This window comes from Sander lucioperca, chromosome 2 (assembly GCF_008315115.2).
Source record: "Sander lucioperca isolate FBNREF2018 chromosome 2, SLUC_FBN_1.2, whole genome shotgun sequence".
Lineage (NCBI taxonomy): Eukaryota > Metazoa > Chordata > Actinopteri > Perciformes > Percidae > Sander > Sander lucioperca.
The window spans coordinates 45,501,389-45,518,712 of NC_050174.1; the positions used below are offsets into that span (position 1 = coordinate 45,501,389).

Consider the following 17,324-nt stretch of genomic DNA (forward strand, 5'->3'; position numbering starts at 1 on the left):
AAGTTGAGTTGAATGGAAAATATTTCCGTTTAGGGCCAAATTATCTCTTTATACATTGCTCTGAAACAATTTTGAACCTCGCTATTCAGAAAGCTGATTTTGATATGAAACACATGGGGTTTAATGAAAGAAGATATCTAAAAATGCCCTTAGACCTCAGAGGGTTAACCTGTATATGAGAAAGCCATTTTCTACCTCATTTTTAAAAGTTGCCTATGGGGTGAAAGTTTAAAAGTTAAAGTTAGTTTGAGTGTGAGCATCTGACTGTCTTTGGCGTGGCGTCATTTGTTTCTGGCGTCAGCACACAAACACTCCTTATACCAGTCACAGGTGATTATTCACCTGAGAGTTCCGCACTACAGGGTGACTGACACTTGAGCTTCCCATATCTCGGCACATGCGAGGAGCACCCACAGTCAGATGGCTTCATGCGCAACAGCCCAGAGAACCGGTTTGGGCTGGTAGAGGGACTATCGAAGCAAGCAGATTAGCTGGCATCCACTCAAGTGATCTGTGTGTCTGCAGCTAAGCCTACGTACACACCCAACCACTGACGAAACCTTGTGAAATATACCACAAAGGTTTTGAAATAGGGTGTAAATGTAGTAGATTCAGACTCCACTGCAGCATTTAAGTACCTTCATTAAAACTCATTTTTACAATATGGTCTACACTTGCATCACTGCATATTTCCTCTTTATATTACTATTTCATGTACTTTTATTTGAACTTCACTGTACATACTTAAATTATGCTTGATTTGTATTATCATTTTATACATTGTATTTATAATACATTTGCTCTTTTATTGAGATCCTATCTTGCATTTTCACTGCTTAAAATATGTGCTCTTATGTTCTATGTTTGTATGTTAATTGTATTTTTGTAAATCTTTTAATCTGAAAAGTGCAATATAAATACAATTATTATTATTTTAGATGTTTGCAGTGATGGAGAGATCATTTATGCTCTTCTTCAGAGTGAAGAATCAGCGGGTGACGAGGTGAAACCCCCAGCCGTCTAAACCCACTATGCTGGTGAGACAGGTTCTTATCTTTAGAGCAGGGATGATTAAATAGACTCCTGCACAAACATGATGTGCGGAGAAAACCATCCAGCCCCCACCCTGCCAGCTCAAACTGGTTCACACTGGTCTGGTAAGGCATACAGGACTGTGAGGAAAATCCAATGAAGGTTAACCACATCCTCCTTCTATTTCCTTTAAATGCCCTCTGCAGCATCAGACTGAAGAACAATACAGGCAGAAATGTGCTTATCATGTTCCTACTTTGTTTTACTGTGAAATAAATATAATCCTAGATTACATGACTCAACATTTTACATAAGCTATTACATTCCTGTGTGGTGTATCCATCTACAGCTAATGTCAGAGGCATGAGGTCTTGACTAACTCAGCAGTTTCCTTTTTGTTTGGTGATTTGGATTGTTTGACCTGAGGGGTTTCCCTGTTTATGACCAATAAAAATGTCACAGCTGTTGGACTGCAGACAGCTAAGATGTTATTTAATTATTTATTTTTTTAAATCATGTTGACAAGTAATCTTGAATCAAAATGTATAAATTTTGTACCAGAATTAGAAGATGATTTCGCTATGCTTACACTGATGTAATCTCTTTTGTTTTTGCAGTCCATGCTTGTGGTTTGACGCCTCACTAATTCTTGAGTGATAAAGGCCAACACCATTGTGATGCCCCATAAAGTGTTTCTTTTAACATAATGGAACCATTATTCAGCCTGCCAGTAGGCCTACTTTACATATATCTACCATAACTAAACAGGATGCTATTGACCTTATATGACCTGATGTGATAACCAAATATTGGCATTAAAGCCACACAAACGAAATCCATGTAAATGACCTTTGTAATAAGGACAAACAAGGTTCAACTTTTGTATAGAATGAAATAATTTATTTAAAAAATTACAAACAAAGGAACATATCATGAATGCAAATTATTGTGCTATAACATTTTGTGACAGTAACACATTAGTGGCCACTAATGAGTAGTTACATTACAAAGTGAAGCTGAGAGACAAGGCATGTGTTCAGGATAGGCTTTCCTGTAGGCAGTTTTTTCGGCACTATAAAGTCACATATTGTAGCCATGCACCGACGTAATGTGCACCTGTACAATGGGCTGCTTCACAGTCAGGCATCCACAGGAATGCATTTATAAATTCAAGTCTCAGGAAAGTCGTGTACGCCCTTCATATTCCCAGTCAGTTCATCATGCCTCATCCGTTTCAGGCAGGACTCTCCGCTGTCACCTCCATCCACGAGGCGACAGCTGCAGCATGTTGCCCTCCAGGCGGCCGGCGGCACATTCTCCTCCGCACCTGACGCTCCTTTTCAGGCGAAAGGTGAGCCGCATCCCGCGGCGGTAACCCAGTCATATTGGGAGTGTTTTCACATTCGGCTCACACATGAGCCGACATAGACACAGGCGGTATAGGACTGGTAAAACACAGTCAACTCATTGTTAGCAGCTGACGGACCATGCCCGCGATCTGGAGGAACTTGTCCTTCTTTCGCTGCTTCAGAGCCATCAGGGCACGGGCCGTCTCCTCCGGGTCCTGGGTGTAGGAGAAGATGCTCCTCACTCTCTCCTCCGCCTTCATGTCGCCCGTTTTCTGGAAAAGTCTCATCAGCGAGTCCTGGTTGACCTTTTCGAAAATGTTGGCCACGGCCTTTTTACGGTGCGCCGTGTCAAACTTGTTGCCGTGGACAGTTGGGCTGACACGGTGGCATTCAGATGACATGTAGGACGACATCTTGTCTTTGTTTCTCGGCTGGATGTCCTGGTTTCTCTGCTCCAAGTGTGGCCCTCCAACTCGGCGAGGATGAGTTGTTCGGTGCGCACTGCTTTAGGCTCGGGTGAGTAGTGTGTGAGTAGCGAAGAGCTGAGCCTCTGAGTATTTATAGGGCTGCGGTGGGAGGTTTCGCTCTGCCGGGACGCACTTCCAGCGGTGACATCGCAGCCAGTAAAGCAGACAGAGCGCCGCCTCTCCGTCTTGGTGCGCAGCAACATTCCAAACACGCACGGCAGTCTGAGTGATGACACCACTGTGCTAAATAGCCTATCACTTCATCTCTCTGAATGATATTTGAAGTAAATAAATAGCGTACTGTGGTATTATAGAAGAGTGCTCTAATGTAGGCCTAAATGTAATCCAAATGCACTGGCTTATAATGTATGCATTCGTAAGCACATGTTTACTGTTGCAGTCTACTTTGTTCTGTGGTTTAATCTAAGCATCATCATATATAATAAACCCATTTAGCATTTTGTATGTTAAATCTGGAACTGCAAAGTAACCAGCTATAGCCGAATAAATGAAATCATTGAAGTAAAAAGGAGAATATTCACGCATGAATTGTGGTGGAGTGGAAGCATAAAGCACCACAAATTGGAAATAGACTACTCAAGTAAAGGACTTTAAATACTTTTAAGTACTTTACAATGTACAAAAAGTTACATTGCACCACTGGAATGGGCTACTTAGCAATCAACAGAAAGAAAATATGCACATTAATAGCCTATATAATGATGTGTGGTATATCTGTACGTAATATGTGTAGGGCACAGATGTGACAATCAAGGCATGATATCTTGGCTCATCTGTGTCATTTTTGTCTATTGATTTGTTACTCTTGCCGGTTAACAAGGCACAGATCCAGTTTATAAACCATGAGTAAGATAAATAAAATTATTAGTCTCTTCACTAACAGAGATGTTTACTGAATGAGTGGTATTTTCCTCTTGGGACATCCATTTACACTTACTGAAGCTCTAATGTAAATGTAGTCTTTAGTCCTAATGTTGTAATATTGTTTTTTATATGCAGACCCTACGGTACTGTACTGTGTTTAGGCTATCTATTTTTTGAAGTGTTATTTTGGAAGTGAAATTTACACAGTAATCAACCTTCAGGTTACTGAAGTGTGTTTGGTTTACTGTTTCCAAAATTGCTACAGAAGATTATATCTCCCTTTTCCAGTTAGCAGTGCTAAAAATATGTGGCTCACTTTTTTGCCTTCAGATGGTAGGGTTAGGGAGTTGTGTTTACGGCCCATGCAGCCTGTCTGGTTTACGGCCCATGCAGCCTGTCTGATTTGTGTTGATAAGGCTGCAAGGCGTTCCCCCTTGAGAGGCAACTCTCCTCATAAACATCAACAAGTGTCAGTCTCATGCTGATGTAACTCAAATGCTTTCCTAAAAATGGTCCCTTCTAAAAGTGTGACCACAGCCTAGTCCCTTATATGGAGAAAAAACTGTCAAAAGCAATGGTCATAAGTGGCTCAGGAAGTGTATTTCCTTCTCCAGGGGTCTGCAGAATTCAGTTCACTTATGGTATGCCCGGCATGTGGCATTGACTTTGTGTGCTGAGTCGAACAATGAACCAATGATCCTTGCTGAGTCTAAAGTGAACCAATACCCAGATCCTCACTGACAGCTTTGTTTTCTAGGTCTGTCAGAACAATGTGTCGCCACAGGATACATGTCTGTCTCAAGCTGGCATGGAGAGAGACAATGTCACTGCACTTCCACAAAAAAAAGTGTCGCCTGGTGGAAACAGCATATTTATGACCCCAAAGTTGTCCCCGCGGCACGAGAGAACAAGCAATGCACAATGAGATTTCTGTGAGTAGACGGAAACTGGAGCCTTGAGCTGCTGACCCTATTCTCCTGTCCACACCAAGCATTCATGCTTTATCATAACAAAAGGGGCACTAAATTTAACTGGGGGTCAAAGTTTTGTCATCTTTTTCCCCATGGGGAAACTCCCTCATGTATCCCTTAAAGATAAGATTCCACAGATGTTTAACATTTGGCTCAAATTACATAACCACGCTCCCTAATGTCCCAAAAATAGTCCAGATAACAGATAAGAAAAGGAGGCAGTATGTTGAGACTTGCACCAAGTGTAAGGAGTCAACACGGTCAATGTTCAGCCTTATCTATCTAGACCAATTTTGCTGTGATTCCCTTTTCACCGTCTTTGTTTATGGTTGTACTATACTATATAATAGTAGCTACATTTCTCTGAAACCACCTCCAGAATTATTTGTCTCTGGCGTGAGATGTTTTGACCTACAAGAAGGCAGGGCCAAACTAAGATAATAATTAAAATAGGTAAATAGGATAAAATAGGTCAAGGGATGCCTTTTAAAATGGCCTTGCTAGTCATTCCCTCGCAAAAATTTAGCAAGAATTTGGAGAGTTATTCAGCCCGCTTCCCAAAAAGCTATGGTGGTTGGTACAATGGTTGGTACAAGTTATTTTCTTAGGCTGTCTAGTTTCATGTGATACCAATGTCTTCATTTTAAAGCCCGCTACAGCATTTTAAAGACAGTAATGTTGGCTGAAATCCCCGGCGGTCCCGTGGTTTTCTAAGGGTTAACACTGGTCTGACATTCCCGGCCAATCAGCTGGCCATCAGCAGGAATTAACCTGTTGCTCCGCATGGCTAGTGCAGGCCTGCAAATAGGCATTAGTCTTTCTCGTTTACAAAATCTTTCAGCCTAAAATCAGGACAAGATTTTGGAATGCTCCAAACTATCATGACCCGACAGTTTGTGAAACAACAGGAAGCAGGTATGTCCCAGCGTGTGGCATTGACTTTGTGTGCTGAGTTGAATAATGAACCAAAGATCCGCACTGAGTCGAAAGTGAAACAACATACCCAACGCATAGGCCAACGCACCAGGTAGCCAGACATGAATAGCTTCACAGCCTGCCCTGTTTGATAGTTTGATAGTCTGATCACTTCTGTACAGTATATTATTATTTTTAATTACTGTATTTCCCTTATCTTTTTATCATTTTCATTTCATACACCATGTCTTGGATCAGTCTGCGGGGTAAGTCTGGCTCCTCCACATATACAAAAGAAGATGCCACATAAAATATTAACTGATCACACAATACAGTAACGTGAGCTATTTAAATTAGCTGGATACATGGTTAAACGTAATTTGCTGTTACCAGTGTATTGCCCTGTGTAATGTTACCTCATCCACAGCAATTTTGCCACAATTAGTCCCAAAACGTCCCAGTTAGAGAGTAAATGTTGTAACGTTAAACAAATTATTTGTAAATCTTTACATTTATTCCCAGAAAGAATCAAGCAAGCCTGCCTTGCTGCACCATCAACATTTTCTTAAAAACATACAATTTTCAGCGTGTAGCTTGGTAGCTTGGTAGGTCACCGTTTGTTGTCTCTTGGAATTTTGCAAGGCGAGGGACATCTGGTGATTATTCGGTAAATGAACTGTTGTTGATCCAGACAACCACTAATGTAACCCTGAAATGTAAAAAAGCTATTTTTGCTGTCATGTAGCAAAGCTTTTCTGGAAAAAAAATAAGGAGACAGTTTTCCGTGAACTAGTCAAGCACACAACACCTTGTAAACCACAACTTCAGTTTTTTTATGGATTAAACAAACAAGACAAAGTGCTGCTAGACATCTCCTAACTGACCAAGGCTAGCTGTTTCCACTTTTTTACAACCTGTATGCTAAACTAAGGTAATCGAATGGCTGTAGCTTCATATGTAACAGTGACAGATATAATAACAGTGGTATCAATCTTCAAGTGAATAAGTGTATTTCCAAAATGTCAAACTGTTCCTTTAAACTCAGCAGAATCATCTACATTTCTCTAAAGCTTTTTTTGATTTCCCCTTGTTCTTTTACATAGCAAGTACGGATTATAGAGATATTACCATTATAACATGTTTACTACAAATACAATTTCATCAAAATAATACGTGACACATGCAAGAGTAACTTGATAGGGAAATCTTTGAACAGTGATGCTTGTAAAAACAGAATGTGACATACAGCACAAAGACAAAATTACATTATTTGGACACATTCAATCCTCTGTAATTCAGAGAACTGAATGACTGAATCTCAGGGTGTTTGCTTTTCTGTAAAATGGACACGCTGTGTTTGAGACATGCCTCAATTGCTGTTTATTATTTTTCTTATGTAATCGGCACATGTCCCAGATATCCGAGACAATTTCAATGCTCAACATATGAGGTAAGCAGAGACAGCTTTAGCAGATGTTGGTTCACAGTTCTGGTAAGACTTTGACCTTTGAGTTCACAGTCATATGATTTCATGTTTAAAACCCACCAGAAGAAAAAAAAAAACGTAATGCTATATTGACAAGCCCTTATTAGGATTATGAGGAAAATATAAATACTGATTCGAAATCTGCTGGCCCTACCTTACTATTCCAGTTAAGCAGGAAGAAATAAATACTGATTCAATTCATGAGAAGGAAATCTGCTGGCCCTACTTAACTATTCCAGTTAAGCAGAACAAAAGTTGGGCTAAAGTCTCCAGGTCGGTTGGTCGATTGGTTGGCCGATATGCCGACCAAATTCTCATTGGTCGGACAATCACTTTCATTAGGTAGCCTGTCCACCAAAGCATTTTTCCCAGCTGAAAACTGCATAAATATTTTTATGGTCCCACCCCTCCTCCACTGTGATTGGACGGCTGAGTAAAAAAATGACAGTGAAGAGCACTCTTCAGGGGCTAGAAGGGGGGCATGTTAGCATTACTTAAATTTAACTGGCACTGTGGGTGTCATGTCTGATTGGCTGATATTAATACAGGTCAACTTTGACTCACTAAAAACAGCAATAACCTTCAGGAATTTGATGTAGTATTAAGGGCAATGTGCAAGCAGGGGGCCCAGTTTGGGCAATAAAAACTTGGCCAATTACGGTAAATATGAGTTGCATAATGTTAATCAGGGTAAGATTTCCCAGAAAAGGGTGAGGTGGGTAACATTTTACTTGAAGTACATCGTGACACATTGCAAGCAGACTATAAACCCAGCATGGCCTAGACTTTCTTACAATCTAATCATCAGAAAAACTGCAGCTGCCTCATAAAGTATTGTTCTTTTGTTTTTATGTCTTGCTCATTTCTTACATATAATGCTGTTCAAGTGAATTGTTTCGAAACCTGCACTAAGGCTATTAGGGGACGCACCATGTTTTTTATTTAATGAGATGGGTTGGAGCGATATATGTTTCATAACCTGCTGGGGTGAGCAGCATCAGAGCCATAATAGACCAAGCGTTAACACTTACATGCAAAGCAGAGTTCACGTTTCCTCTTTTCTCTGCTCCTCACTTGATCTGACCTCCCCCAGTGACTGGCTTGTGTGTGCAGATTAAATAACTGATTAAATAACTTTCCTTGGTGAAAGGCAAGGCACCATTACACTGAACCGGCTCAATCCGGCTACTGCTGCTTGGGTCACGGTTGACTGCACCACAGGGGCCCAAGGGCAAATCTACTGTATATGTCCACACGATGCTCCCCAGTCAAGATCCTGAACCTGCATGTCCAGGGAGATGACAATAATGTCACTGATCTACAGGGTGGTTGCTGAAAAAGCTATGCATCATAGCTGCTTATGTTGTCTTGCACATGTATTAATTTGTTTGAGCACTGTTCCGGTGTATAGAATTGCTCATAAAATCAACATGAAACATTTTACGGATGACAATGCCGGTTGGTCAGTCCCCCACTTTGGTCAGACTAAAAAAGGTTGAACAACTATTGGACAAAAAAGGTTCTATCGACTGACACAACAATATTTTGGTTTTATGACAAAACTAGTTCCTATCAACCTCAGCAACAGTGTTTAGTGCTAATTAGCTAATTTAGTATGCTAACAGGGTAAACTTAGACAGTGAACCTGGAAAATATAGCATCATTGTGGGCGTGTTGGCATACTGACATTAGCATTTTGCTCAAAGTGCCACTATGCCGAAGTAAAGAGCTGCTAGCGTGGCGGTAGACTCCATGTGGGGAGGTGTGGGGGTCCGTTCATCGCTGCTTGCAGCATTAGTTAGGGCCCGAGCACCAACAATGTTGGACGGCGAAGGCCCTGTTAAAATTACATGTTGTTTTTAAGTTCTCCTGGTCCTAACTACTTCCCTGCAACATGTAAAATATTTTTCATTTAGTGACATCGTTACACACAATTCACACAAAACACATGATAATATTCTTGGTTATGGAGACTTGATGGTTAAGGATCAAATAGCGGTACTATTTACACAACAGGAATACCCTCATCAGTTCAAAGCTCAGATCAGCGTGGAGACTGAAACTGCTTTAAAACACTATGGCCATATCACTGTTACAGTTTCTGTTTATCATTAGCTGAGCCTGCATAGCAGAGTAGCACAGAAAAGCGCTCAATCAATCAATTGTATTTGTCACATGAAATCGTACGAGGTACAATTCCAGTGAAATGTTATCCCATCAGCTCCTTCAACTTGTGGTTGATTCATCATAAAGCAGATAGTGGCTGTCAGATCAACAAACAGAATGAGTCACCTGCTTGAATGGCATCATCACTCCATGATTCAGCCAAGTCTTGGCAAAAGGACACCACAGCACCCGACATCCCACTGGTAATCGCCGCAAGCTGACTGGCAGGAAGCCCAGCAGTGAAGTCGCCGTAGGTGTTCAATTCCTTAACGCTTGCCTTGTTGACCCCTCTGATGTAGAGATGGAGATGGGTTTTAATTGTCCACGTGGTCGGGATCGTAGCCATAGTTTGTAGCTGATAGCCATCTTCACCTTTTTCTCTGTGTTTACTCTGATGTATATAATTCAAAATGTTGACAGGCCAGGTTAGCAGAGTCAGCAGGAAACTGGTGAGTTGATTCCCCTATCTTGAAAAGCAACTTGTAGTCATGCTATAGCTCACCATCTCCACCTTTTCCTCGGTGTTTACTCTGTTTATATGATTTGAAAACTTGAACAGCCAGCCGGCTAGCTAGCCCAGGCTAGCAGAGTCAGCAGGAGACTGGCAAATTAATTTCCCCGAGCCTGATAAGGGACTCATAGCCACATGCTATCACCATCCAACTTCAAACACCTAAAGCACAACAGTCCTTGCTTTCTCGCCTCACAGATTTCCTTGGATTGTGGTGGCACCTAGATTGTGGTTGCAGCTGCTACCGTGGTCCTGCCCCATACCCTGCACTGCTACTACTATTATTATTAGTGATAGTTCTATTATCATTACTGTTCCTATAATTGCCACTGTTCATCATGTCATGCCATTATACCCACTGGTATAATTATTGTGTCGTATTTCTTTATCTCCCTCTCTCTCTCTCCACCTCTCCCCCCCGCCTCTCCAACCAGTTGTTTCAGATGGCCTCCCACCAAGAGCCAGGTTCTGTCCGAGGTTCCTGCCTGTTAAAAGGAAGTTTTTCCTCGCTACTGTCACACCAAATGCTTGCTCCTGGGGGGGGAATTGTTGGGTCTCTGTAAATTATAATGTGTGGTCTAGACTTAATCTAATCTGTAAAGGGTCATGAGATAACTTCTGTGATGATTTGACACTATAAATAAAACTGAATTTGAATTAACCCTGGATACACTGAAAGCTTAGCATGAGCTCAGATACCTTACTGTCTCCATGGCAATACAGTGGAGGGCAACATGAGAGTCAGTGGGTGGAGGTGGAAAGACAGAGAGGATATACAGCTAGGGTTTGACTGGGTCACCATAACACTGCACCAGCAAACAAGCAGTGACTCAGTGTGTTTAAGGAACAGTAACAAACTGTTTTACTGGAGGCAGAAACAATCTCTATGGAGCCTGGGTGACTCTCAGGCTCTGTTGAGTGAACGGGAAAAGTGTCTCATTTGATTTTCCTGAATTAGGTGTGTAGCTGGTCATTTGTGTCACTTGCTTTTTTTACACACAATTTTCCACACACAGTTTGTGAAATACATAATTAAAATAAACTGTAAGTTCATATCCCCCTAACATTTTTACCCCTTCACCCTACCCTACTTATGCTTCATTATACATCAAATCTCAGTTTCAGTTGGCTGATTCACACTGGGAGATTCTGAGTAGGCCTACAACCACAGTCTTGTACTAGTCTACCACTACATAAATGACCGGATGTGAGATGGTCAAATGTGCTGACCCCACATTAAGTTAACAGCACAACAGAGAGCCACATGAATTGATGGGGTTTGGTCCAGTGCCAGGTAAAGGAAAGTGCTGGAGCCGGTCGACAGCAGGCCTATTGTTCATTGTGGCAGGAGTACAAGGTCATATCAGAGAGGGCGGAAGGAGGAACACCCAAGTCTGAACTGATTAACAAGTCATCTGCGGCAGGATTCTTGCTAGATCTGAGACAATAGACCCTTTGATTGGAAATTTCACGCTGAGTGTACTCGCGTGTCAAGTCTGGGATTTGTATTGTTTTTTCAGTTAAACGCTTACTGAAGACGATGCTAACGGAAATTTAAGGGTTGCACAAAATATCCAGTTTTAGCAGATGTATTCTCATGTAGTCTGGTAGTCTGGGTAAAGCAAAACAAATTCAGAGTTTTTCACAAAAATGTTATTAACCACCCAGCCAAATTCAAATGATTAAAAGAAATCACCAAATATTTAAAATTAGGTTTAAAATCATGAAAAAATAAGCAGCGTTCTCTGCTCTGCTCCATGGCAACTAGGGTTGCCAACTGTCCCGTATTAGCTATGACGTCTCTTATATTGGGCTTAATTGATTTGTCCCATACGTGACCTCCCTTGTCCCGTTTATTGACCGCTACGCTGATCTAACCAGTGACTGATACAACACTAACAGCAGCAGTGCTGATCACGACACTTTAGAATGATCACTGACAACTGTCATCATTGAGTCACACAGCCCGCCCCTCACGCGCATCAGTATTCGTTTAGTAAATGTGCAGATTTCTCCACACAAAAAAAAAAGTTAAGGCAATGTGTGAGGCTGTTCAGTAGATTTGGCATGTGGAAATACGGATTAAACGGCAAATATGGATAAACCTGCAAAAAAGAAAAGACAATAAACCAGGGAAGTAAAAATGATGTGGGTTAAGCACGTCAGCGATGACTCAACTAAAGCCTTGTGTACTTTATTTCGCAGGGAAATTTCAGTTGGCCATGGAGGTGAGAATGACTTGACTCAACATGCTTCCAAAGAAATGCACACAATAACAATTAAACCTACCGTATGTTGCCAAGGCATGAGAGTTATGTATGTAATATTATATATTAAAAATAGCTATCATTGTGACAAATGGCTTGAAACAATACACTGTATATTAACACAATACCGTACTCGCACTGCTGCGGCAGACCAACTTCTGTCCCTTATTTCATAGTGACAAAGTTAGTTACTGTCGTTCAGCAGCTAATAGCAGCTAACGTTGGCAAAAAGCACACACCCACAGCAGTGAACAGTAATTGCCAGCAGGCCAGGTATCCAATTCGGGCTGAAAGACTGAAAGGTACGTTAGGGGCGGCTATTTTGCTTGTGTTTAATGAAGTTAATGAATTAATTTAGGTTCAGGAGCAGGACTACCCCTCAACCACACCTCCAATCACTGACCAACATTTATATTCCAAGCCAACCGACTCAGTGCTGTTTGTTTCCGCATTCTCGTCCCAACCTCCCTTCACCTTTGATACCTCAACTTCTCACCTACCTCATCCCTTCATCCCCTCCTACTACCCTCATCCTCATGAACAGGAATCCATTCACCCCCCCATCCCTCCCTCCATTCATCCCTACATTCATCGTCTCCTCCCTCATCCCTCCTACCCTCGTCCCTTCCTACTGAGTCCAGTGCATTCCTCTCTCATTTCTCATTCTAGGTACCGTCCGGGGGGTTTGAAATCAGCTCGGGTGAAAGCACCTGAGACGGAACTGAGTCTGAGGTTAAAAAAACGTGACTTCAAATAAGTGTCCAAATTACATGAAAGTAATGGTACTTCCCTGCACGGCGCCACATTTCTCAACCTAAATCAGACACATGGGAACCATAAAACTGACTGATACCTGTTTAAGAGGTATGACCGACAGACTGAGACCGTTTCAGTTACACAATTAGACTGCTGCTGAGACAAGGAGGAAAACACCACTTATTCGAACTACACTACTTCTCATTTACCGTCATTAGACATTTATTAGACTACAGTAATACAGACTGATTTTACAGACTGAAATTACCATTGGAGTCTTGTGTATTATGTAATTGTAATTGTAATTTATTTATTTGAACAGGGACAGTGCACAAAAAACATTCATAGATGTCTTGTGCCATGTTGTAGCAAATTGCTAGTTTCCGCCCGTAGTCCCATGTTTGATGCAGATAATAAAAAAAAGCTGGTGAGAACAATGGGAGAAAACAAAAAGTACCGTATTGGTCCGAATATAAAACGACCCCCCCCCCCCCCCCTTTTCCAGACCCATTTTTGGAGAAATTCTTTATAAAAGCCAAATATTGTTTTCATAAAGAAAATCATTTTATTTGAAAATAATTCTAATAAAAACACATTGAATAAAACAAGGTAGGCTGTTGTTTTTAACATCTTTTGAATAAAATAATATTTTCAATATCTGTTTAGATGAAAGTGTCACATTTAAATTAACGGTAAATATTTCCAAGGCCTTCAGTTGAATGACTGCTCTGGTAATGGGTATCTCATCATTCTGTTTTTCTGTCACGTAATCACACACTCTCCTGTCAATCTCTTGGAAGCAGCTGCTTTGAGGACCACAGTAAGATTTTCTCTGGCTGTTTGCATTTTTAGACGATGTAACATCTCCATGACAACGCTTCGTTGTACTTCCGTTCTACTTCCGACTTCCAGGCTTTTTGTAGCTGGATATATCATTTGTTTCGTCTATGTATGAATCTGGATAACGTTAGTGATTGTGATAGTGACATGCTTGCTACAGTTACAAATGTGATGAATCGGCGAAAACACGTTTTATTTCTCTGATTCACGGCTTTGTTCTAACGCCGCTGTGTTCCTCATATTTATGTAGAATTATAGTTTGCTCTTCTTATGTAAAATATGCGGCTCTGGTAGATGTTTGCGATTGGTCATGCTGTGCAAACACCACCTCTTTTATGTGAACGCGCGCGTCGCTGGATTGGGAAACCCTGGGTTGATTGAACTAGTTGTTAACCACCGTCGTGACCATCATCCCCTGTGCTCCAGTTAGGGCAGCAGCACGTGGCATAGATAAATATCAGCCACGTGTGTAAGAAAATGCAGCTTGAGCCTTCGTCTTCAAGCTGTCAACATTTCTCCAGCCAAAATCTTGTAGAGATACGGAGAAACATTACATCTTCTGACATGTATTATTATACAGCCATTTAGAATGATTGCACAAAAGACAAGGAATGCATACAAAACAACATAAGAATGACTCAAGGATGTGTCATAAATTTACAGACTTTCAAACATTTGAGACGCTAATCCCGAAGGGGGAGATTTGTTGCAGAGATGGGATGGCTTGTACATGAGCATGGCAGAACAAAGAAAAACAAAAAAGATGGATCTCTGCATACAGCATGTGTGGTGATACATATTTACAATATGATTACAATATCCCCAGGCAACAGAAAATGCTGTTATAGAGGAGTTTCATTTGTAATACATATTATGCACTAGATGATCATAAGGAGTGTGTTGTGACTAGCAAAAAAACCTTTACACTTCAGCTTTCGAATGTTGGTTGACAAGAGCCTTACTTCGCTAAGACCTAAACTGTAAGACAAAGTCCCCTTTTGTTCCTGATTTCTCTACTGATGGGTTTTTATATTCTATACAATTTTCGGCAATTTTCCAGCCCAAGGTACATTTACATTTAACTCTACTTTACAATATTTAATTGAAAACTTTGTAGCTGTTACTTTGCTATAGTTACAGGTTACTTTTTTACGTACCTCATATAGGTTTACAGAATATGATGCCTTATGATTATGTTACACATTAAACCGCTCACCAGCAGTGGTGGAAAATACTGTAACTGTAAATGCACTTACTTAAGTAAATACATTGACTGAAATACTGCACTTAGGTACAATGTTGAGATACTTAACTTTGTGAATGTTTTTAAATAAAATGTTTTTTATACATCTATATATAAAAAATAATATGTAAATGTACATTACATTACATTACATGTCATTTAGCTGACGCTTTTATTCAAAGCGACTTACAATTAAGTACTTTCAACCCTGAAGGTGCAAACTCCATTCAACAAGTAGTAAGTGCAAGTACATTAGCTTTAAATAGGTAATGCTACAAAGAGCCATATCAAAGTGCAGCATCAAGAAATTATATATATATATATATATATATGTCATGGATGTATGCTGGGGCTGATCCGTTCGTGGCCCTGTATGCAAGTACTAGTGTCTTGAAGCGGATGCGGGCAGCAATTGGTAACCAGTGAAGAGAGCGGAGGAGCGGTGTAGTGTGAGAGAACTTGGGGAGGCTGAAGACAAGTCGAGCTGCTGCGTTTTGAATGAGCTGCAGGGGCCGGACGGCACATACAGGCAGGCCAATCAGCAGGGAGTTGCAGTAGTCTAGACGTGAGATGACTAGAGCCTGAACCAGAACCTGAGCCGCCTTCTGCGTTAGAAGGGGATATATCCTTCTGATGTTATGCAGCATGTATCTACACGATCGGGTAGTTGCAGCGATGTTGGCAGTGAAGGTTAGTTGGTCGTCAAGTGTCACATCCAGGTTTCTAGCAGTCTGGGTGGGGACTACCACAGAGTTGTCAATTGTTATAGTCAGTTCCTGGATAGGAGAGCCTTTCCCTGGAAGGAAAAGGAGCTCAGTCTTGGCAAGGTTGAGTTTCAGATGGTGTGTGGACATCCAAGAAGAAATATTAGTCAGACAGGCCGAGATATGTGCTGCTACTTGAGTTTCAGACTCCGGAAAGGAGAGAATTAGTTGGGTGTCATCTGCGTAGCTGTGATAAGAAAAGCCGTGCGACTGAATGACAGACCCGAGAAAGTTGGTGTACAGAAAGAAGAGGAGGGGACCTAGGACTGATCCCTGAGGAACGCCAGTTTTGAGCGGGCAAGGTTCTGAGGTAGATCCTCTCCAAGTTAGCCGGTAGGTTCGGTCTGCCAGGTAAGATTTGAGCAAAGAGAGCGCAGAGCCTGAGATGTACTTTTTACTACACTACATTTTTACTACACTACATGTATTTAACAGCTATACATTCTTAACATACAAAACATATGAATAACTCATTAAATATGATGCATTTTATTAATTAAGTGTCCTGAACACCCACGCAGGTGTTTGCAGTTATTGTGGCTGTTTTTACATCTGGTCAGGTTGGAGTGCGAAGCTATGCTGGGATTTATGGGAGGTCACCATGACTCCATGTATTAATAAGAAAGATGAAGGTTTAACATATAATTAATACTTTTGATACTTTTTTTTTTTAAAGATAATTTTTTTGGGAATCTTAGGCCTTTATTTATTTTATGTGTAGGACAGCTGAAGACATGAAAGGGGAGATATATATATATATATATATATATATATATATATATATATATATATGGCCTCGCTCTCTACCAGGTGAGCTACCCAGGCACCCTACTTTTGATACCTTAAGAATATTTTGCTGCTAATACTTATGACTTTTACTCAAGTAGAATTTGTAATGCAGGACTTTTCATGAAGTGTGTTTACATTGTTTTATTGCTAAGTTTGCTTAAGCAAAATATCTGAATACTTCTAAAACCTTTGCCCTCCAATATACAGTGTACTGTATTAATATAGTGCAAATCAGCGTACACTCAACCAGCTACATTACAATACTGCTTACATGAAAAGGGATCATGTGTACCTCTACTTTTGATAGCTTAAGTATATTTTGCTGATAATACATCGTATTCTATACTTCTGCCTAAGTAACATTTTGAATGCAGGACAATTCCTTGTATTTCTTCATTGTAGTTTTGCTACTTTACTTAAATACAGGTTTGAAAACTAGAAAAATGCATCATTTAATTTAATCTCATGTAGGCTGAAGTACACACAGAAACACAGTAGTATTGTCTGTTAATATATTGGAACATCTGGTCAGACCCTATGGACTCCCATGTACATTTGTAACATGTTTTGATGAATAATGCATCTACATTGTATGCTATTCACCTATTCCCTTTGATATGACAAGTAGGGAAACATATGGCACCCGGCAAACCTCATGTAAAGGCATCTCTATATCATTTGCATCGTGCATCTGGGAGGTCAGGTGTCTAGAGTGGGTTCATTAACAATAATGTAGGTCCCTTTCTCCCCAGGTAGTGATGCTGGGATTTGGTCTGTACTGAATAGTCATGGTGTTGGTACATATTCACATTTAAAGCTCTAACAAAGATTATCTTGATTGTCATTTGATCTTTATTAGAGAAATGTCTAAATGTCTTCAGAA

General features: G+C 40.7%; 1 protein-coding gene across 1 annotated transcript; it reads right to left on the reverse strand.

Annotated features, from left to right (window-relative positions):
- Positions 1-1,907: 1,907 nt before the first annotated feature.
- tcima (transcriptional and immune response regulator a) lies at positions 1,908-2,935 on the reverse strand. The gene has a single exon (XM_031296569.2). The coding sequence runs from the start codon at positions 2,792-2,794 to the stop codon at positions 2,492-2,494; it is 303 nt and encodes a 100-aa protein (XP_031152429.1). The 5' UTR covers positions 2,795-2,935; the 3' UTR covers positions 1,908-2,491.
- Between the last annotated feature and the right edge of the window lie 14,389 nt (positions 2,936-17,324).